We start from the raw sequence: 22,228 nt of genomic DNA, 5'->3' as shown, positions 1-22,228 counted from the left end.
GATCCTAAGCAAAGTATGTTTGAAGACCAAAAAAAAAATGCACCACACCACTTACAACCTCCCGGGCACAGCGGTGGATGTAGAGTGGTCTAGTCAGGGATGGCTCTTAGTGTCAGCTTTGGGCTAGGGCTTAGGGATGCAGGTAAGGGCGAAGGCTGAAAGCAGTGAGATAGGAGCTGTGGAAGGGATCAGAAGGGGCCTCAGCTCGGTCTGTTTGGGTGTCATTTTGCTATCTTGTTTCTCTCTCTCTGGTTTTCTTTCTTCCGGTAGGTGTCCAATCGAATTCACAGGAGACCGGTGTCAGCATTTCGCAATGGTCAGCTTCTCCAGTATGTCTCTTTCTACTTCTCTCTCTCCCTGGTTATTGTAGCTCTGTGTTGTGTCCTTAAAGCAGGTTCTTCTGTTCTCCAAGAGCCCTCGCTCAATCTTGCGCGGTCCCAGCTCTGCTTGGCTGTAAGGGGAGTTGTGATCGTGTCCAAGAGGAGAATCGGGGCTCTTGTTATCTCCCCTTCTGGGTTCTGCTTTCCTTGCTGATTGAACTCAATGTTGTTTGCTCTGTTCATGCAAAATCCAAACCAGGCACAAGGTTATGTGGTGTGTTGCATGAGAACAGTGTGTGTGATGAGCTGTATCTGCTAGCATTGCTGCCTCAGATGGACCGTGCTGTGTAGTGCGAGAGACATGCCTTTGCTCATGGCTCTTGCAAGAGGGTGCAAGTCTCTCAATACCAACTGAGGAGATCACAGCGAGGGCCTTAATGAACCTTCCCCTGAGGTGAGCCTGTGTTTCTGTTTCCAGAAGCTAGACCAAGCATCAGTAGCTGTTCAGGTGAGATGGTTGGACCTGCACTCTGGAGCCACAGAGGTCACGCTGGGGGCTGCTGCTGCCCCAGCGCTTCCTACACGGATCCAGGCTCAGTCTGCTGACAGGGCATCTCAGGCTGCATCCCTCCCAGACACAGAGATGTTCCTGTCTCTCCCAGGGGACTGTACAGCCTTGCAGTGACCAATCCTGTAACCTCATATTCAGTGGGTGCAAATGCCCTACAGCTCTTGCACCTCATGCTGCCCCATTTCTGCTTTCCAGTTCCTACAGGCTCTGTGTCTCCAGAGGTGCCTCACTTAGAGACAGCATTAGGTCATTTTGCTGAAGGCAGGTAAATGTTCTGGGTCCATATTCAGACAGCGAGGCCCTGGTCTGGGTAGGACTGACCTGTAAGCAGGAGCAGTTGCAGCCCAGAGAATCAGCTGGGCCGACCCTCTCTGTGACCTGTCCTGCCTCCATCCTGGCCATTTGCACCACCACAAGTGGTGGTTTTAAAAACAGGCTTTTTGAAAAGAGCCACAAAAGTGGTTCTAATTAGTGGGAACCAAAGGAGAGATGCCTCTCCATGATGACTCCTTGATTGCCAGTAAGCCTTCTCCCACCCTCTGTAAGAAACCCTGCAGCCCTCATCCTGAGCTGGCACTAGCAGGAGTCCCATTAGCACCTGCTAATAGCTGGTGTTTGAGTTAGTCTCCCTTCCACACAGTATGCAGACAAGATGCAGATGGGCTTTGTGAGGCCCTTGGGACAGCTTGACGTTTTTACATTGCCTTTTGTTCCAAATTGGCTGCCGAAGTGAAAACCTCCATTGACTTATTCTTTCAGACTAAAACACCCCAGTAAGCTCTTTTTAAAAGGACCAAAGGAAATGTTCTGTTTTGATCTTTAACCTGATACAAAAGAGTTTCCTTTCTGCTTTTAAGTGTCAGGGACCCCAGCAGTGGGATGCTCACCTGGTGAAGCTGATGTGCAGCAAGAGCAAACAGCATGTGTTTGTTTTTCCCCCCAGACTGTAGAATTCAGCTGTTTTATGGCAGTGAGATTTGTTGGAATTGTATCAATGTGTTAAAGGAGCAATGCCAACTTTAAAACCAGCACATGTACATTTTCTTACCTCAATTCTGCTTTAACCACAGGACAGTAAGGTAAAAGCAGCTTAACAATCCAGTTTACCTGTCTGAACATGGATAAAAATCATCTAAGAAGATGATTCATGTGTGTTTATAGCTGTTTTCACTGTCAGGTCACAGTTATGTACATAGCAGCAACACTGCAGAAAAGCATGCACTGAACTGGCCATTCTTCTACACAGGGAAGCCATTGCACTCCAGTCTGGACTGTGCAAATGCTTGCTTTCTGCTTTAATCAATAATTAGGGCACAGTAGAAGTTGTTGTTGCAGTGTAATTCACTCGGTGCTTCATCCCGTATGGGTTCTGACAGGTCAAATGCTGAAACAGATTAAATGAGGTTCAGGCATTTCCACTGGAAATGAAATAGCTCTGTCCTGATTCACGTTTTGAGAACACTGCCAGCACTTGACAGATACTTAAATAGTAAATAATGACGCCTGCACCGCTGGTGTTTTGAATGCTTTTGGGGTATTTTAGGTTTTCAGGCCTAGATCAGAGCCTTTGGAGTCTTTAACATCAATATTAAATATTACAGCACGACTCTGAGTAGGTATGTCCCAGGGCTGAGCAACAGCCTCTGCAGAGCGAACTACATTTAAGATGCTGTTGTTTAAAGAGCTGGCAGACTCGTTGCTGGCAATGGAGATGGAGCAGCATCCCAGCAGTATCCCAGGTGTGGTGTATCTTCCTCCTGAGAGCAGTTTCCCATCTCACTCATTTGAACCACAGTACACATTTTGCTCAGGTAGGACTCCTGGTGTTCTCCAGCAGTTCATGCTGTCTTTGTCTGTTGGACAGGCAGCTCTGGAGGTCTGTTTTACTCTATCCAAAAGACCTGCCAGACCCCTGCAGTTGTGAAGGTGAAAATCAGATGTACTTACATGGGTTTTCTTGTGTGTGACTTTTCTCTGTGTCGCTGTGTTAAGTGCTTACTGCCAGACATTCGGGGTGTACATTCTGAGTGTACACCTGTCTGCTGGAAAACAAAGAGGAAATGTTAAAGATGCAGCTTCTTTTCTATGTTGTGCTCACACTATTGCTATTTTCTAACAGATTGATACAGAGAAACCCACTAGAGGTTGTATCATTAGGCTAGGTTGGAGACTTCCCAGTCTGTCCTGGCCCAGCCCTTACTGGGATGAATAGCATTTGCTTTTGGTGGGAATTTGCAACAGCAGAACTCCAGCAGGTATCTCAGCAGCTGGTTCCTATCTGCTTGCAAGGAGCTATCATTTTATTTCACTTGCACTGTAGTGCAAATGTAATGGGAAATGTATTGAGATACTGGAGGAAAAAGGTGCAGCATTGTGACCCAGCTGCTTGTCCGAGAGAATGGATGCAAACAGGCAGCTGACTTGGTGAGAATGGATGCAAAAAGATGCCCCTTGTGAGCAGAGCTGTGGTCCCTGGCTGTGTCAGCTCTCTGAGCCTGCCTTTACCTTCAGCCTGCCTTAGCTTAAGCCACCCTGATGGTCTGTTTCCTACCCAGGCTGAGACTGTATGGGGGATCCCCAAGGCAGCGGGTTTGTTTTGCACAGCAGTGGCTTGGTAGGCACAGGCAGTTGGCTGCCATCCGTCAGCAGACTGACAGGAATCTGCTAAGAGGCAGCAACACGAACAAGGGCCTTGGAGACACTGATGCACAGTAATCCCTGATCCTGTATGGGCAAAGTATCTCAGGGAAACCAAAAAGTTTGATCCTGTTTATCATCGGTCAGTCTTAGGACACTATGACAGATGGCTTTCCCACATTCATCAAAACATAAAACCTACCAGGAGAAGGAAGAAAGGAGGCATGTCAGAGCAAACAACCCCACGTTGCTTGAGGTTAGAGTAGTTGAAAGGTACATATCTGAGAAGAAAAGACTGACTTCAGATGTGCCGATCTAAGCCTGGCTAGATCCCTTCTCTCCTTGTGAAATGTCTCTGACCTCAGCTGGTCTCTGAGCACACCTCCATCCACGCAGGAGGAAGTGGCTGATGGATCAAGGCTAGCAGATCACACTGTCTATGCTTTAGCTAACCTGTAAGAGGAAGCCTTGTAGAGACTGTACAATATAACTGAGGGACATTAAAGAAACACTTCAAGCAGTTTTAATTCAGGCTGACGGGAGGATTAATCCCAGCAAACAGAGGGGACAGTCACTGATTTATACAATCATTGTATAAAACAGGAATGCCCTGGTAGGTGAGAGTACAGAGAATTATTTCCATATAATACAGAGAATTGTTTCCATGTTTCCATTAAATCATTTCACTGCAATGTTTTGCACATCAAGGTCTTCATCTTTCTATGTCTCCATACAATTGTAGCTGCAGATATAATCAATACACATATGGTATTGCACGCATGATGGTAAAGTCATACTGTCTGCTAGTTTCATGAGTTAGATCTTGCAGTTATGATGTAACTCTGGTGAAGATACTAACTCCAAAAGTTGACTTGAAGCAGGGATCCTCCCTGGCCATGGGAATGCAACTTGCAGACAAGGAGTAACCAGCTATACTGGTAGTCTTTGACCTTGTGAACTCATTTTCTGACCACTGTTCTCCCTCTTTGCAGCAGTAGTTCAGACAGAAGCTCAAGAGTTTTTTCAGTTGGCTTTTAGACATCTGTGCTAGAGATTTGGGCCCAAATTCATAGCCCAGGCTCCATTTGTCATCACTGCAGGGGGATCAGAGCCCAAGGATGAGCATTTGGCTAATTGAACTCTAGTGCTGCCATCAGGGTGAGATCCTTCATCCTGCAGAGGTGCTGAGGGTGATGAGTACGAACTCGTAGATTTGGCTATCAGATGTTTCTCCAGAGTCACAGACTGTCCATGAACTAGTGAGAACAGAAGTTTAACGCATCAAGCTGTTGATCTGCAGCCTGAACGACTCCAAACCATTAGTACCCAGGGACCTTTTTCCCTTTGCAGTCAGATCTTCATCCCTGCTGGCACATGTGGGAGAAAGGTTCAGCAATATCACAAAAGCGTCAGGAAGTCTTTCTCACATGAGAGCTTCTGGTAGGTACTGGAGACTCACCCAACTGACAGCTCTCCTGAGTCCAGCTTCACGGGCACAGCTGCAGCTTGCAGCTCTCCCTGGACGACAGCAGCATGTCCAAAGTCATCCTGCCTTTTAAGAAACTGACAAAAACCCCCAAAACAAACAAAAAAGCTATGCTGACACCTCTATTTTGCAGCTGCATGTCCTACATCAGATTGAGATGCAACTCAATCTTCTTCTTTCTATGAGAAACTGGAAGTTTGCCAGTAAGTTGCCAGGCTTTGGGCTGGCTGGTTCTAAAGGGTTTGTAAATCACATTGGCAGCTCTTTTGCTGTTGGTGGGGCAGAGATACTGAAAGTTAAACATTGTGAGAAGGAAAGTCTCTAGCTTGCCTAAATCTACACATTTGGGTTCTTTCCACTTATGATTTGAGGAACAATTTCAGAGGTTTTGGATAGAGCTATGTGTTTATGCTTGTCTCTTCTCTGTAGAATCTGAAATTTTGTCTCAAGTTTGATATTTATTCATCTCCAAAAATAATTGCCACTGATCTGGAGGATAAATGTCATTCTGCTCATCTTCTTCTTTAGTGGAACATTTTCATTGTCTACTTTGTGTCCTAGTTAAGACTGAAGTCTGTAACCTGCCTGTAAACATCCTGGAACAGAGCTGTCCTTCAGGTACAACGTAATCTACCATATTCACCATTTTTGCCCCAAAGTTTCCTTTGTGGCCTCTTTACAAATGGAATTTTAATCCATAGTCGGAGTCTTTCTACTGGTCTGCTTTGGGAGCGTGGGGGAGCATTTTCTGCTGGCCATTGGGAGAGGAGGCTTTCTCTTCACCTCTGTTCCATACTCTGCTTCAGACTCTTTCAACACTCTGTTTTTGAGGCATCAAATCCCTTTTTTGAAGGGGACAAAGAAGGAAGGTTACTCTTGTTGCATTCAGTGTAGTCATCTGGAAACAGAGAAGAGAAGAGCTTGAGCTGAGAAATGCGAGTGTTGCAGTGGCTGACAGTCTGGTCAGTTCTGCTTGCAGTGGATGCTGATGGCACAGCATGTCCTGCGTGTCCTGAGTTCCCAGCCTGATGCGTCTCCCAGGTCTCCCTGTCTGTAGCCATCCTTTAGTGTGAGGGGTCTGGCTGCTGATAGGTTTGCTGCGTGTCAGGGCCTTTTCCTTGCATAAGCACTGCAGATTCCTTCCACCACCAATGAGGAGCACGGGTATTTCCGAGATGAGAGCCACCATCTGTTGAGCACCCTGGGCCCAGGCGCTGGGTGTGATGTGTGCAGTGATCTCAGCAGCAGTACTCTGGCCCTGAGTAACTCATTTCCCATAGACTGAATGTTTGGGTCTTCCCATCAGTCATTCTTTCCAAGGAAGTTGATTTCATAGAGCCTTTCCAGTCACAAAAGCATCAACTGTTTCTACTTGGAGTGTCTGTACCAGGCTCTCTGAGCTGGAAACGGGACTGCTGGCTAAACTGGGGGGGAAGCAGAGTCCTGTAGGTTTCTCAGGTAAGAGACTTCTTATTTTCCTGAGGGATGGTCTCATTCACTCTCAAGTCCTCAGGCTGCAGATGGAGGAGTGTAGAGCATCACCAAGGCACATAAAAGGGACCCTTGTGACAGACAGGTTTTGGATGCTTGCAGCTTACACTGAGCTGAAGTGTCCTCTTGAGCAGAGGGATAAATGCACTGCTTCAAGCTCTTCTAGGAAGGTCTAGATCTTAATCTCAGCTTCTCCACTTCTTCATTTATTTATCCAGCAGTTATTCTCTCCCTGTTTGAAAGATGAAAATGATGTGTGGAAGAATACTCCTTTTTTTAACCTGCCTGTTTCCTCCTCCATCTCTTACTCATCTGAACCCTAAAACCGTGCTTAGCAGCATTTCAATCTCCACAAACATTCTGCACCTTCCTTTCAATGACACAATCACCATTGACCACTGATTGCAGGGCGGTGTGGCTGGGTAATTGCAGGCCATTTGTTGTTTACCATAACAGGGTTGTTCCTCTCCGCTGGACAGCAGTACAGGTTACCGTTTGGGATCCCCTAAAGTTAATTGCATGCTGATCCACAGCAGCTTGCTAATACTCTTGTTATGTATCCAGGCTCTTTAGGCCCACCAAATGGTTTTTGTCAATGCAGTACTGGACAGGCTAAATGTCTGTGCAGTTTATAGAAAGTCTGCAGCCTTTCTGTACTTGGAGATCCCATGTATTGCCCAGGGCTTAGCACAAGCACAGTGTCCTCTGCCCCTAGCAATGCTGGGGACTGCCCTGCATTGCTCCTTGTAGCTCCTGAGGGAAGCCCACACACACCAGGCTGCTGCAAGGATCGCTCCTGTCAGTACAATTTATTATCAGTTGCGTGTCTTGTTGGTGCTCAGGTGTAAATTCTTCACTTTGTTCCGTGCCTTGGAGCACACTCTGTGGCTCAGCCTCTGAGGGACCCAAGCGTGTTTGGGGGAGCAATGCATGCAGTAACCAAACATCTTAACAACCTTCTTGGGCAACCTGTAGTCCATGTGAGCACAGGCCCAGATTTCACAGCTCTTTGCTAAGGCTTTTATCCTTCTTAATTATGTTGTTAATCTACAGTTCGGGGAGAGCTCTCTTGCCTTGAGGTGTTACTCCTATAAAGGTATTTTTAGATTAAATGGTTTTGTCTGTTCATATTTTAAAACAGGTAAAAAACACTACAGAGAAAGACATAGTCACAAAGCCCCTTCGATCAAGTAAGTGTAGGACTGTCTTCTATCTGATTTTGTGGTATGAGGATGCTACCTGAGGATGACACCCCTCTGCTCAATGCAGAGACATCACATCCTGAAGCAATATTTTTACCTAGAGCTGGGGTTGTCTTGTTACCCTTTGGATTTTAACATATTGAGTATCTAACAGGATCTTCTTTAGAGAAGATCCCAAATCACAGCCTACTCTGGAAGTGTCTCCTCCTTCACTTTCCCAGCACAGAAGGCAGTACCTGCCCAGGCTGGGAGGGGATGGGGAGAGCAACCCCGTTTGGTGTGTTCAGCTGTGGGTGATACAGGAGCAATGCCTGTAGCCTGGGACAATGGTAGAGGAGCATTGAGCAGCCTTGGACATCGGATGCTGGAGCACAGGCTGGGGTCAGGCTTTTTGGAGTCAGCTGTTTGGAGTCAGCTGCTGCGTGGCCGCATGGTTCCCTCCTGCCTGGGGAACCTGTAGCTAAAATCCAGTCAGCCAGATGGCTGTATCTGCTCCATGGACTTGGGAGCCAAAAGAAACTGCAGCTCTGATGTGAGAAGGACGGTGTGGAGGCTGGAGTTCCTCAGGCCATGCCTATTGCCTCTGTTTGCCAGGGTGTTTCTGAGTTTGCAAAAAACCCCTGGGAAAATGTTTTAAATTGCATCCATTTGTAGCTGTAGGTGTTGCAGCAAATACTGGGACAGGGAGGAATTTGTCAGTATAGACAGTGCTCAGCTATATCAAACGGATCAGCAGCGTAGATGTATATGTGAAATGCAGATGTATAGATGAGATGCAGATGTGTAGATGAGATGTAATGTGTCTGTACATGTGTTTGTCAGTGTCAGGCAAAGCTGTGTGTGTAATGGCAGCAATCCTTTGGAAAGGTCAGGCCTAGCAGTGGTAACCAGGAGGCTGAGGATGAATGTATTCTGTCTTGTTCTCTGCTGCCCACCACAATTGTGTCCCTGTCACTGCCGTGTGTTCAAGACGACTGTGAAACTGCATGGTAGAGTTTGCCCTTCCTTTTGCACAAACGTGAGAGTGAAGCAGAGAGCAGCCACCTTTCCTGGCCTTGAAATTACACAAAATGTAGAAAAACCCACCTCTCCCAGCTCCCACCCCCCCAAAAAAAACCCCTAAACGTCAGCATTGATTTGAAGAGAAGAACCTGCTTTAGAAAATGTGTTTCCATGTTCCATAACGATTAGTGCTGATTTCCCTGCTGCCTAAAGCCTGAACAGCATTGCAAGACAAAAGCTCATGTTTTTGTGCAGCAAAGAGCAGTCCCTATGGAAATGTAGTAAATAAAGCTGGACATCTCCAAGCTGCACATAGTCTTGTGTGCATGGTGATTGCGAAGAGCAGAGCTCACTTTTGTGCACACTGGTAAGTATGGAGAACTTTAATGTTTGTGTAAGAAGTGCCTTTAGGTGAGGCCTGTAGCAGGAAAGTGACCGAATTTGGGGCACCTGTTTTGTATAAGGGGATTGTTGGCTCCTGAATGAGCTGCTGTGCTCAGCACTGTCTCTGCAAGGTGAACTGCAGTCGTGGTGAGGATGAACCTGAAGCAGACGCTCTGATGTGTGCTGCCTTCAGCACATGTGTTTCTGTCATGGTGCAGAGCCACGGCAGAAGGGGAGTCTGGAGGAGCACAGCCTGCGGGAAGTGCTTAGTGCCATTTGCACTCTGGGTCTGTGGGGGATTCGTTGCCTCTCCCTTGGGATCAAGGGCTGAGCTGCAGGTCTGTGCCTCTAGGCAGGGGATGGGGGATGCCCTGTGACCGGGGCAGCCCTGGGACCACACGTGGGACCCCACACGGGACCCCATATCTCTGCCCAGCACCTTGTGTGGGATGGGGGACCCATGCAGGGCACGTGCTGCCTGTAGGAGGAGTGGTGTGTCCCAGGTGCCCGTGGTTGCTGTCTGCTCTGCCCTGTTGGGAGTTGTTTCAGAACAAGTGCACCTTTGCTCTTTCCTTTTTTGCTTTGTTTTTTTGTTGTTTTTTTTCCCCTGCCTAAACTGTGAATTCCATATCAGGCACTAACAAACATGGCTCATCTCAAAAGAATTCATAATTAACTAAAAGAATTCATGATTAACTTCCACTGCAATTTGTTTGGGTCTTTCTGTACGTGAGATGTAAGCTCTGGTGGGGATCTGGAACGCTCCGAAGCATACACTGTCTCCTGTGTAGCTGCTGCTGAGCCTACAGAAAGCTAACCTGCTGTAACTGCAGTGTGTGTGTTTGTGTATTAGAGATCTCTGACAGACCTGTTTTTTTTCTTTTTCTCTTTCTCTTCCTTGTCTTCTTTCTGCATTGGCAGAGCATCTTGGATTTGAATTAAAGGGTATGGAACAACCATTCATTTATTAATCAGAAGCCATTAAGAGCTGCCCGCATTATACTTATGGCTTTAACGGGATGATTAAAAAATCAGCTGTTCTGTTCTCTTCCCTGGCACCAAGATAGATGTTTGGCTTGAAAAACAAAACAAACCAAAACCTAAAACCAAACCAAAGCAAAACACCAAACCTGAACTTGAGCCTGGAAAAATGCACGTGTATTTTTAGCAGCACTTTTTTCTTTGTGTCCAGCAGCAGCCTGGTGTGTGTGGCGTGACTGGGGCCTTACAAGTGCCATACATCTCATTCCACATGCTTTTGTGTATTTAACTGAGAAGCTGGAGCCTGTGTCCATCCAGAAGGCTGCCAGCAGGCACCACTTGGGAACGGGGGACAGGAATGCAAGGGCAAAGTGAGCTTTAGGAGAGTTGGGGTGTTTGTAGAACTTGCCGTCCTGGACACACCAACCCCCACTGGATCCCACAAAGGGTCAGGAGCACAGCTCTCCTCTTTCCTCCTCCGAAAGGTTAGCGGCTCATTTCAGTTCTTGGATGGGAGGAAGTTGTTGCAGGGGAGGTGGTATGAGAGGAGTTGTCAGTGAGCCCAGGAAAGCCGACAGCCAGCCAGGAGAGGGAGGGTGTGATGCTGAGCATCACACTGAAGTTTGGACAAACACTACAGTAGCTTGGATGCTTCTAAAAATGTCCCCTTTGGGCAGTTATCTGTCCCTGCCCAACTGCTCAGAATGGTATTTTCTTCCATTCTCCTCAGTCTGTCTTTAGAAAGACATCAAGTGTCTCTTGAGTGTGCACTTGGGTGATCATATCCTTGAGGTCAGGTTTCCTGTGAGTGTTTGGGAAGGCTCAGTCAAGTGAGAGCAGAGAGGTTTCTCTATCACTTTGTTTAAAAACACTGACCCAGCAATGTCAGCCAGAGCAGATCTTCACATGAAGATGCTCCAGCTCCATTTCCTAGAGGTATGGAGACACCAGTCTCTCGCTTCTGGATCCTAAATTGTCTTCTTGGGTCCCTGGGGTGGAGGGACATGAGCTAACTGGAGCTGCAGAAGTTTGTGTCCTCTGTTTTTACATGCCTGATCCACCTGGACTGGTGTGCATCCCCCAGCAGTTGCTCCCTGCTGCAGAACACATGTGCATTTTGTGGCTGGGTGTTCCAGAGAAAGTGGTGCTGCTAATGCTAATACACCTAAAGAGACTTTAACATCAAGGATTTTTGACATCCCTTTTTTGTTGACCTTTTGTCCTTCTCGTCATCCATTCTCACTGCCATCCCAGAGCCGCACACATCCTGTTCCCAGCCCCCAGCCGTCTCTCCTCTGTCATCCCTCCCTCGCTTTCATGCCCTGCTGTTACACCCTGGTTGGGATGCTGCTGGCCCCGTGTGCCGCCACAGGGCTTGCTCGTTGTGTCTGCTGCTGGAGAGTGACCGTGTTGCTGACCAAGACCTGGTGTTTGTAGAGCATAGAGACACAAATGGACATGTCCTGCTCCAGGATCTTCCCTGCTCAAATACAAAGCTGTAGTGTGCATTCTCTTTCTGTCGCTGTGGAGATGGTTTTGTGCAACATGAAGACACCACGCTATCGAATGTCCACTGTAATGAGGTGTTAGGAGCCGAGCTAAATTACCAGCAGCAGCTAATTTTTAGCTTTGCAGCAGTAATGCCTGGCCTCACACTTCACAGCTTCACATAGCAGAGCTGTCAGCTCAGGACAGAGAGGCCAAAGCTGTGTTTGACATGGAGATAAGGGGTAAAAGAAAAAAAGCCACAGTTTTGATGGCTTTGCTCTTCCTTCTCCCTCCATGATGCAAAGGGAATGGCTTATGCTTGGAGAAAAAGTCTTTGTAGCAAAAAAAACCCTGACTCTGGAGTCCAATGAGTATTAAAGAAGGCACAAAACCCAGTAACTGTGAGGTTAGCACTTAGTTTGGAGGCACCAGGGCATTGTTCACACGATGCTGAAGTGCTCACGGCAGCCACGCACTGAGTCCTTCTCTCAGTCACCCATGGGTGCTGTGGGGGGTGTTGCTGGGTGTCACCACGAGGAGCTGGGACTCTGGTGCAGCCGTGAGGTGTCTGTGCCATGCGGCCACTGCTCGGGCACAGCTCAGCTTGCAGCAGCCTCCGGGGCTGTGCTTAGGGTGAGCCTCTTACCTCACACCCAGCACGGCCTGGGCTGTGGAGCCAGTGCCTGACTCTCCTGGTTTGAGGGGTGGTCCGTGACACGTGTGTGCATCTGAGTGACCCCGTGCAAGGGAATTCACTGCTTCTGGGGTCCCATTAAAAACCCGTAAGTGTAACTGGTTACTGTACCCTAATTACTCCACTGCCTTCTCCTTGTCTCATGCGCTGTCACTTTCCATCTTCATCCTGCTTTTTGACTGGTTTAGGATGCCCCTGTCAGCACCTGCATACTTTGGGGCCGGTCGCTAGGCAGTTCCCTCACTCGCCGAGCTCCAGAGTGCGTGGTGCTGCCAGGAAAAGGCATCCTGACTGCGCCAGAGCACAGCCCTGGTCAGAGCATCACGGGCCCTGTGAGTCCGTGGCGAGGGAGGGATGCCGGGGGCTTCCTCAGCAGGCTCCTCGGTTACTGAGAAAGGGGGATCTGCTGGAAGAGAGAGCAGAGGCGTGGGGCTTTCTGAGATTAGTCACCAAGTCACGCTGTGGGAAGAGAAGAGGAAGGGAGACACACGTCTGAGTGCAGAAGGGGTGAGGTAATGAGCAAGAGAGGGCAAAGGTGCAGAGATACAGGAGGAGGTCTCTTGAGGGGTGAATGCATGTGGGCCAGCTGGTCTCAGGTGTAGGGCAGGCATCAGAGTGGATAGGACCAAGCCCTGTTCTCCATCTGACCACACGCAGTGCTGGTTCCTCTGCAGCCAGGCGCATGCCTGCTGCTGGAGCCCATTCGTAACTGGTTTCTTTCTCTCCATTTGCAGAAGCAGAAGAGCTCTACCAGAAGAGAGTTTTAACCATTACGGGGATCTGTGTTGCCTTGCTCGTGGTGGGCATCGTTTGTGTGGTAGCTTACTGTAAAACCAAGTGAGTATGGGTGGGCAACAGACCGTAACTGGCCAGAGGTGACTGAGTGCTAGTGTGTGTGCTTCATGCTTTCACGCTCCTCACCCAGGCGCTGTTTTAAGGAGATACCGTGCTGCAGTGTTCCCAGGAAGGTCTCATGAAGGAGGCCAGTGAAGACCAAGCTGTACCTTACCAGGATGCCTTTCTGGGACCATTTGCTTATCCCCTGAATCAGCATTGTTTTGCCCAGCCTGGTGTTGCTGTGTTACTGGGAGAAGGAGGCCCCTAAGCCAGCAGCTTACCACCTGACAGCAGAAGCTCACTGGGCTGTCTTGCAGGAGCTGTGGGTCAGCTGTGTACATTTCAGGGGGTTTCAGAGCAATCTCAATGGAACAAGAGGTTTGGGGACTTCTTTGATGGCCAGTCTTCACTGCCTGGACAGCACCTTGTTTCCTGCTTAGCCTGTCCCTTGCCTCAATTCAGAGTGCCTCTGGGACTTGGGGGTTCTTGTGGGGTGGATGCCCTGCCAGGAGCATGTGCCACTTGGTGCTTAGTGCGGGACAGATCAGATGCCTTGTGACCAGGGTCAAGCCAGCACCTGCTTCCCTTTTTCCTTCTCCCCACTGTTCTCCGCTCCCAGCACTGGGGTGTCCCTGGCTCCTCTGCACCATACTGGGCTGTGTCTTGCAGAAGGGGACCCTGGACCTCCCAAACTGCCTGTAGTGAGACATATTCACCTTTTTACTTGAAAAAGCATCAGAAAGTGGTAAATGTTGAAGTCCTTGTTTCTTCCCGTTAGCAGCTTTCCACAAACACCATTGAAACCCCGTGTCTGAGACTTGCCTTGTCCTTCGCCTGCACCTCTGTCTGGGGGCAGAGATACACAGGAGATAAGTCATCCTAATAGATTTTTTTCCCTTCCCCTTTGTGTTTTAAAGGAAACAAAGAAAACAAATGCATAATCATCTACGTCAGAACATGTGCCCTGCCCATCAGAACAGGAGCCTTGCCAACGGGCCAAGCCATCCACGTTTGGATCCCGAGGAGATCCAGATGGCTGATGTGAGTCCTTCTGTCTGCCTCCAGCTCCCTGCACGCTGCGGGGTGCCTGTGTTCCTGTGGGGTTTTGTGCTTACACACCTGTGTGTGTGTGCTTGAGGAGCAAAACACTAACAGACTTGAACAAAGAGATGAGATTCCACACAGAAGCATCTCTAAATCCCTGGTCTCCTTGTGCCCTCCTGCAGTCCCTCTGCCACGGCCCTTTGCCAGCCTTCGAGGCGCAGGAGCAGAGAAGAGCCTCCTGCCCCCATGTCTCTTGCCGTGGGGTATGGAGCTGCTGGGTTCACTCCCTCCTCATCTGATTGCATCAGAAATAATCAAGCCAGCCCAATTTGGCCATGGCAGGCTGGTGGCTGACCTGTGTGGATCTTTGTGTCTTACAGTACATTTCTAAGAACGTTTCTGCCACCGAGCACGTGATCCGAAGGGAAACAGAGACAACGTTTTCGGGAAGTCACTCCTGCTCCCCATCCCATCACTGCTCCACAGCCACTCCAACGTCCAGCCAGAGGTGATGTATACCACCTTCCCCTGGACCTTCTCCTCCTGTTTGCCTTGGGGTGCTGTGAGGTTCAAAGCCAGCGAGAGGTTTTTCCTCTTACCTCCCTTTCTGCTTTCACATGGTGTTTGACACTGCACTGACACTCAGGCCATATCGACACTGTGGGTCTCTGCTGGCACAGCAGCTTAGTGAAAGGTGTGGATAGGTGTGATCCTTGACTTGCAGCACTGACACAGCTGGAAATCAAGAGGAAAGGAAGTTGTGCTTCCATGCTTCACACAGACACAAGCAGGAGAATGCATCTAGGAAAGGTTTTGCAGGCTGTGTTTGCAGCCAGAGTGGACGCCTGCAGTCCCCTGTTACGCACACACAGGTTATTCTTTCATGCCTGATATATTTAGAACATGTTTGCCTCGGGGAAGACAAAGTACACAAAATATCACACGTTTTGGCCAATCCTCAAGTCGGGGCCTGACTTGGGAGCCAGTGTTTCACCCAAATAAAGCACTCCTGTGTAATTTATCACAGTCCAGGACGTTGTGTTAGAGTCTCAGCCCCTGCAGTGCTGGGCCTGCTTTCACTGGAAGTCTTTCTGACGCTCTCAGGGAAACTGTGGCTAGCAGGGAAGTACCAGTGATTGTTGCCACACAGGATGAGCTGTAGTTTGTCTTACATTTCAAAACCTCAGCACAGCTCAGAGCCTGAAGTTCTCACGGCTCTGGAGAGCCTTTAAATTGCAGATGGAGCTTCCTTATTTTTTATGACATCCAGAAAAGTCCTTCAAGTGCTGCAGAGAAAGTCCTGTGCTGGTTTGAGTTTGGATACTCGGGTTCTTCCTCTTATAGAGCCCTTGTGCTTTCTCCTGTGGGTGATGGTGCTTCCCCGGGACAGCACTTGCCTCTGATAGGTGACTGTGGGGTGCAGGGGGTCATCAATACCGTGCGGATCACATTGCACTGACTTCATGAAGCTAAAGGTGTCCTGGCTTATTTACTTCATCAGCCTGATGTGTGTGTCTCCGTGTGTCCAGGAAGCAGTGAATGCTTTCAGCTGAAGCTCACAGGTGGCTCTTGGCAGGTTCCTTCAGGGCTGAGCGAATGCTCTCAGTGTGCAACGTGTTGGATCTTCTTCAGATATTGAAATTAGGTTTTCAGGTGAATTCCTCCCTAGACTCCCCTGGCCAGACCTCCAACAAGTAGAGAGGGAGCCAGAAATGACTTGTGGGGCAGGAAGCGACTGTGTTTATCAAGGGAAATCCTAACCCCAGTGAGATGGTTGATGTGTTTTGCAGGTTTATTTTTCATTCCTGTGCTGCAGCCCAGCCTTGGCTGGGTGTGTGCAAACCTCTGAGCATGTGGAGCTGCACCTTGCTGGCCCTCCGTGCTCACTTCAAAGTCCTGGGACCCCAGGGCCGTCTCTGGGCTCCTCCTGGAGACGATGTGTCATTAACACGTGGCAGCTGTGGTGAGGCACCTACCTTGCATAGCCTCTGGTCCTGGCTACTTGCCTCCTAATCTTCTTGTGTCAAGTGCAGCAAGCAGGTGTTTCTTGAAGTCATGCCAGAGGCAAACTCCTGGAATAATCAGGCTCCATCTTCCTCCTTCAGCACCTCTTTGAAGTTATAAACTGGTGGTGGTTGCAGCATGTGCCTGGAGCCACCGGTAATTCACAAGCTGTTGGGAAGCCTGAGTGAGGCCTTCTGTCCTCTGCAACCCCCCACCCAAAAGCCTCTGCCAGCACAGGTCTGTCTGGTGCAGTCTGGGAGTCCAGAGCCGTGTGTCTGACAGACCCTGCCTGTCTGTGACCGGGGCTGTGCACACAGCCCCCTGTGCCCCGTGAGCCCTTGTGGGATGGCTTCTCTGCACTAAGATAAGGGCAGGTGGAGCTCCCAATGCTCAGCAAGTTCTGGCCAACATAGGGCTGAGCACCTTTAAAGTGTTTTCCTGCCAAGGTCTTTTACAAAGCAGTGGAAACTAAACATCCAGACCTACCTACCAGGATGAAGCAATTTGCAGTGGTTTTCCTTCTGGCTCGTGCCTGGTGATGTTTCGGAAGGGGCTGTCACTTGGCAATGCAGGTGGCACATTTGAAGATCCCTGGTGGCCTTGCCCTAGCATGGCCAGCATGCTGCTCCACACTAGGGACGCTTGGCAAGCACAAAGTGGAATTGCCCTGGCCTCCCTGCAGAGGCTGTGCCATCCCGTCCCCAGCCCTCAGAAGGTGATGTGATAAGTGCCTGGTGTGCACTGCTTTGCCTTCCCTTACCCTCTAACCTTATCTCCACAAAGTAACCAGGAAAGGCAAATCAAGGCAGGGTTGGGAAGCTGAGCATTCCTGGCCAAGTGTATCCCAGTGAGAGACAGAGAGGGAGAGGGGACACACCAGTGCAGAGCAGTGTGAGTTGTGCCCCCAGGCAGCTCTTTAGAGAAGCCCTTGGGGGAATCCCTTGCTCACTGTCACTATGGGGTTTGGTCCACAGACATGAAAGCCACACCTGGAGCTTGGAGCGGACCGAGAGCCTGACTTCGGATTCCCAGTCTGGGATCATGCTGTCCTCGGTGGGAACCAGTAAATGCAACAGCCCTGCGTGCGTGGAGGCGCGGGCTCGCCGCGGGGCCGCCTTCTGCATTGAGGACTCGCGCAGGCCCACGACACAGTACCGCGACTCGGTGGATTCCCTGCGGGACTCGCCGCACAGCGAGAGGTCAGCACTGCCGCGTGCTGCTCAGAGCAGAGCGCTGCCCGGCCCGGGCAGCAGCCCTCTGGTAGCGCTGGAGAAGCACCAGCTCTGGTCTCACCAGAGGAAGGCACTGCCACTGTGGTAGGGGCAGCAGTGGGCACTGTGCCCTGCTCACCCGCTGGCAAGGTAGGCTCGGAGCACAGGGGTGAGAGGAGTGGCAGAAACCTGGCTGCAGTCAGCAGCCAGTGAAGAAACCTGGCAGAGGACACTCCTTGGGCAGCTTGGTGGGCTGGCAGCTCAAGCAGGGTCTGACCCTTGGCCTGAAATGGGCAGAGACACCAGTGGCACTATGCAGGGGAAATGAAATCTGCTCCTCAGAAAGAGGTGATGCCGAAGGAAGGCTGTTTGGAGAGGGGCTAGACCAGACCCGAGCTGCCACGCTGTCACTGGAGTAGATGAAAGCAGTCGGTGCTTTTATAAGACACAGGAGTTTTTGCTAAGTCAGAGGAGGCGATTCCCAGGCTTTCCCCATCTGTGGCCTGAGCAGGGGGAGGGCAATTCGGAGATCTTCCTCACAGGCAAGCCTGGCAGCTCCAGAGGGAACAGGAGGCAGCTGGCAGGCAGACAAGAGGCAGGGAAGTCTTGACCCATCCTGTTGGGAGATGCTGCAAGGGTTGCAGCGATGCAGGGTGAGAACTGCTGACAGTGCTGGGATGCTCAAGTGCCTGCTGAGGCCAGCAGCTCAGCAAGGTCCCTCAGCACAGAGGTGCAAGGTCCCTGTATCTGGTTCTGTGGGAGATGCCCGAGCAGAGGCTTGACGAGCCCCCAGAGCGGGGCTGCAGTGGGGGATCCGGGACATGTCCATCAGGAGGTGTTGCCTTTTGCAGGTACGTGTCGGCCCTGACCACACCAGCACGCCTGTCGCCTGTCGACTTCCACTACTCGATGGCCGCGCAGGTGCCCACCTTCGAGATCACGTCCCCCAATTCTGCGCACGCCGTCTCCCTGCCACCGGCCGCCCCCGTCAGCTTCCGCGTGGAGGAGCAGCAGCCGCTGCTGCGGCGGTATCAGCTCCCCTTCCAGGACACGCAGCGCTGCGACAGCTACTACCAAAGGAAGACCTACCTAAACGACAGCATGGGGAGCCTGCCCTCCAGCCCCTTCCGCATCACGGAGGACGACGAGTACGAGACGACGCAGGAGTACGTCACAGCGCTAGAGCAGCCAAAGAAAACAGCCAGCAGCAACAGGCGGTGGAAAAAATCCAAACTGAACGGGCACATCCCTCACAGAGCCAGGGCCGTGCGGGACTCCTTCTCCCTGAGCAGCGCCTCTTACAGCGAGTCTGATGAGGAGCTGGTGGCCGAGAGCACCCCGTTCCTCGGCGCTCAGAACAGTGCGGCGGCACGCGCCGAGTCGCCGCCGCTGCTGCCCCGTCCGGGCGACGTCCGGACTCACTGCTGCAGCAGACACAGCGCGCACGGGGAGCCTCCCAAGCCCGACCCACACCCCCTCTAGGTGCCTCCCAGACCTGACCCGCATGGAGGAGGCTGAGGAGGGGGATGAGACAAAACACAACAAAACAGAAAAAAACAAACAAATAAATATTTTTATTTTATATAAAAGAGGGAAAAAATATAACAAATAAAATGTTTTATTTTCATTTTAGCAAAGTTGTCTTATAATAGCTAACGACAATGACTTTTTTATAGGGAATCTCTATTTATATGTAATGTCTTGATTTACAGCTTCCGAGAAAAAAGAGTTTAAAAAAAGACAAAAAAAAAAGACCAAAAAAAAAAAAGGAGAAGAAAAGGAAACAAACAATAAAGTTAAAAAACAAAGTGGGCCAATTTTTGACTACTTAAAAAATAGAAAACAAAACTCTCGTGGTGCCTTTTGCTGTATGCTAGTGCTGGGATTCATGCTGAGGATTCTGTTTCAGTAGCATTCTCAAGACCATAGGTTTTTGTTTGGGAGACGGCCCGTCCCGAGGGCGCTGCCCCGCCAGGAGCAAGCGGCCTCAGCACCTCGCCCCGTCCCCCATGGCCTCGCCACCTCGCCCTGTCCCTGCTCTTAACGAGCTTATTCCTTAAGGTATTGTTTAAAACACATGTGGAGGATGTGGGAGCGTTTCCATGTCATGGCTGATGGGGATCTGCCTCACGGGAAAGCTTTTCCATCCTCATGGCCGATGGGGCGCTGCCTCGAGGGGGAGTGTTTCCATCCTCATGGCTGATGGGGATCTGCCTCGAGGGGGAGCGTTTCCATGTCATGGCTGATGGGGATCTGCCTCGAGGGGGAGCGTTTCCATCCTCATGGCTGATGGGGATCTGCCTCACGGGAAAGCGTTTCCATCCTCATGGCTGATGGGGCGCTGCCTCGAGGGGGAGCGTTTCCATCCTCATGGCCGATGGGGCTCTGCCTCGAGGGGAAGCGTTTCCATCCTCATGGCCGATGGGGCTCTGCCTCGAGGGGGAGCGTTTCCATCCTCATGGCCGATGGGGCTCTGCCTCGAGGGGAAGCGTTTCCATCCTCATGGCCGATGGGGCTCTGCCTCGAGGGGGAGCGTTTCCATCCTCATGGCTGATGGGGTGCTGCCTCGAGGGGGAGCGTTTCCATGTCATGGCTGATGGGGATCTGCCTCACCCCGTAAAATACTTGTATTTTCGCTTTAAATCAGGAGAAAAGGAAACCCAACAGCAGCGCCTGAAATGCAGGAACGGTGTTTCTGTTGCCACGTAGGCAGGACGAGAAGGCAAAATGGTGCAGCAACAGCCGCCCTCACAGACTGCGCTCAGCCTCTGGCCATTTTGCCCGTGGGTCCGGAGTGGGGTTGGCGCAGGGGTGTTGTGGCACACGGCAGAGCCATTCCCCGGCACGTAGGGTTGGAGGCGGTTGGCGGGGCCCTGGCAGGCAGACGGCACGTGGCCATGCCGGTGCCACGTGGGCTGCGGCCTCCCCCGGGCCATGGTGCCATCAGGCTGCAGAGGCCGCAGTGCCCCATGTGCCACGCTCGGCTGCAGCCCCGGCGGTGCCAGGAGGGCCCCGGGGGTGTCCCAGCCTGGACGCGGTGCCAGCTGGGCAGCAGCCCGGGCGCTTTGGGCCGTGCTGGCGGGAAGGGCCCCATGCCGGGCAGCTCCGCGGGCGCATCTGGCTCTGCCGCCGTGCCCCGTGTGTAAGAATCGTTGTACCGGCACGTCCTGCCCTGGGTGACGGGCGCCGTGTCCCCAGCCTCGGCGCGGCCCTGGCCGCCAGCTCTGCGGCGCAGGGGCAGTCCCGCGCGTCCCTGGCAGTGTCCCTCTCGCCCCGGTCCCTGCAGAAACCTGTTTACATTGTAGCCTGACTTCTTTCTTTTTATATTTTTACTTCTGCATGTCCTTTGCATTTCAGATACTGTAGATTGGATGCATGGTGAAGCTGTGACTGAGAAGATAATACAACAACTGACAGTGTATTTCATTTAACTTTTAGCAATAAAGTAACTAAACCCTCTATTCCTCACCCGTGATGGGGTCAGATAGAAAACTCTGCTAATTTGTCATGAGATGATTGTCCAAGTTTGCTCTGGATTGTCTGAATGTCAGAACTCTCGACTGTTTAACACTTGAACATTTTTTTATATTACAAATAAAACGAGAAATACCGAGCTGTGAGCTGCATCAATCTCAGGCGACCCGCGGGGCAGGGAGCTGGCACCACAGCCACACGCGGAGCCTCAGGCTGCCTGAGCTTGGAGGAGCCTTCTGGAGGTCATCTGCTCTACTGCCCCGCTCAGGCTTCTCACCCAGAGCCCGTGCCCAGGACTGTAGCCGGTCAGCTGTTGAATATCTCCAGGGATGGCAACGCCACAGCTTCTCTGAGAGTGGCCAGCTTCTGCTTGGCCACTCTCAGAGTAAAAAAGCAGCTTGTGTTCAGGCAATTCCAGGTTTTTAATTGGTGCCCACTGTCCTGTCGCTGGGCACTACTGAGAAGAGTCCATCTCCCTCCTCTTCGCTTCCCATCAGGTATCTATACACGTGGATAGACCCCCTGAGCCTTCTCTTCTCCGGGCTGAACAGTCACTGCTGTCCCAGCCTCTCGTCACAGGAAGGATTCTCTGGTTCTGTAATCACCTTCGTGCCCACAGAGACCCAGAGGATGCTGGACATGTGCGGTTTGCCCAGCGCTGCCCTGTGCAGAGGGATGTGGCTGCTCCATGGTCTGCAGGGAGCAGTGATGCTCTGCTGCTGCCGAGACCAGCTCTGAGCCCTGGCAGCCTCGATGGCTCCTCGCAGCCATTTCTTGTTCAGCACGTCCCTTGATGCCCGTAATTGTGTTCTATTTTTGGAGGCAGTTACACTACTTCAATTTTCTCTCCAGTTGCCTCTGAAGGAAGCCTGTGTGTGTGTCTCCTTTTCCCTGGCTGGTTTATTTTTAGAGCCCTCATTGCCAGCCACGTGCATTCCCAGCGTTAGGCCGTAAATATTTCACAGGTAGGGGAGACCCATCTGGCTCCTGCCAGCCCAGCTCTGCCTGAGCCAGCCCCTGCTCCCCTCCCCACAGGGAACAGGGGGCTGCACCGACACTGACGCGGTGACAGGCAGGAGAGGAGCATCAGCCCTGCCTTTGGGATGGCAAAGACACACACACATTCCCACCAAGTTCCTCTAAAATGTCCAGCTGGTGTCCAAGAACAGGGGCTGGCAGGAAGGTGTGTGTGACACAGCATTCCCAGGGCCTGGCACGGGCTGAGGCTGTGCCACAAAGAGCATTTGGGCACCTCCCGGAGAGGGAGGAGACGTGGCTGCTGAACTCCCATCAGATGCTGCTCTTCTCTCTCAGCGGTGCGGGGTTTGGTCCTTCTCCTTCAGGAGGGAAAAGAGGGATTATAAACCCCTCATTTTCTTTCTGGTCACAAGCTGCAGCTGTG

The 22,228-nt window shown here is 51.1% G+C and overlaps 1 protein-coding gene across 1 annotated transcript in view; it reads left to right on the top strand.

The window, feature by feature from the left end:
- NRG2 (neuregulin 2) overlaps positions 1-18,914 on the top strand; it is a 135,257-nt gene extending 116,343 nt beyond the window's left edge. Inside the window, exons 5-11 of the mRNA XM_062002556.1 lie at positions 271-329; positions 10,015-10,038; positions 12,991-13,093; positions 14,011-14,134; positions 14,518-14,645; positions 17,116-17,340; positions 18,204-18,914. Coding sequence (XP_061858540.1) covers positions 271-329; positions 10,015-10,038; positions 12,991-13,093; positions 14,011-14,134; positions 14,518-14,645; positions 17,116-17,340; positions 18,204-18,834 — 1,294 coding nt within the window. The 3' untranslated portion in view covers positions 18,835-18,914. The remainder of the gene's footprint in view (positions 1-270; positions 330-10,014; positions 10,039-12,990; positions 13,094-14,010; positions 14,135-14,517; positions 14,646-17,115; positions 17,341-18,203) is intronic.
- The last annotated feature ends 3,314 nt before the right edge of the window (positions 18,915-22,228 follow it).

Source organism: Colius striatus, chromosome 9, assembly GCF_028858725.1.
Source record: "Colius striatus isolate bColStr4 chromosome 9, bColStr4.1.hap1, whole genome shotgun sequence".
Classification (NCBI taxonomy): Eukaryota; Metazoa; Chordata; class Aves; order Coliiformes; family Coliidae; genus Colius; species Colius striatus.
This window is presented reverse-complemented; position numbering and strand designations above follow the sequence as displayed.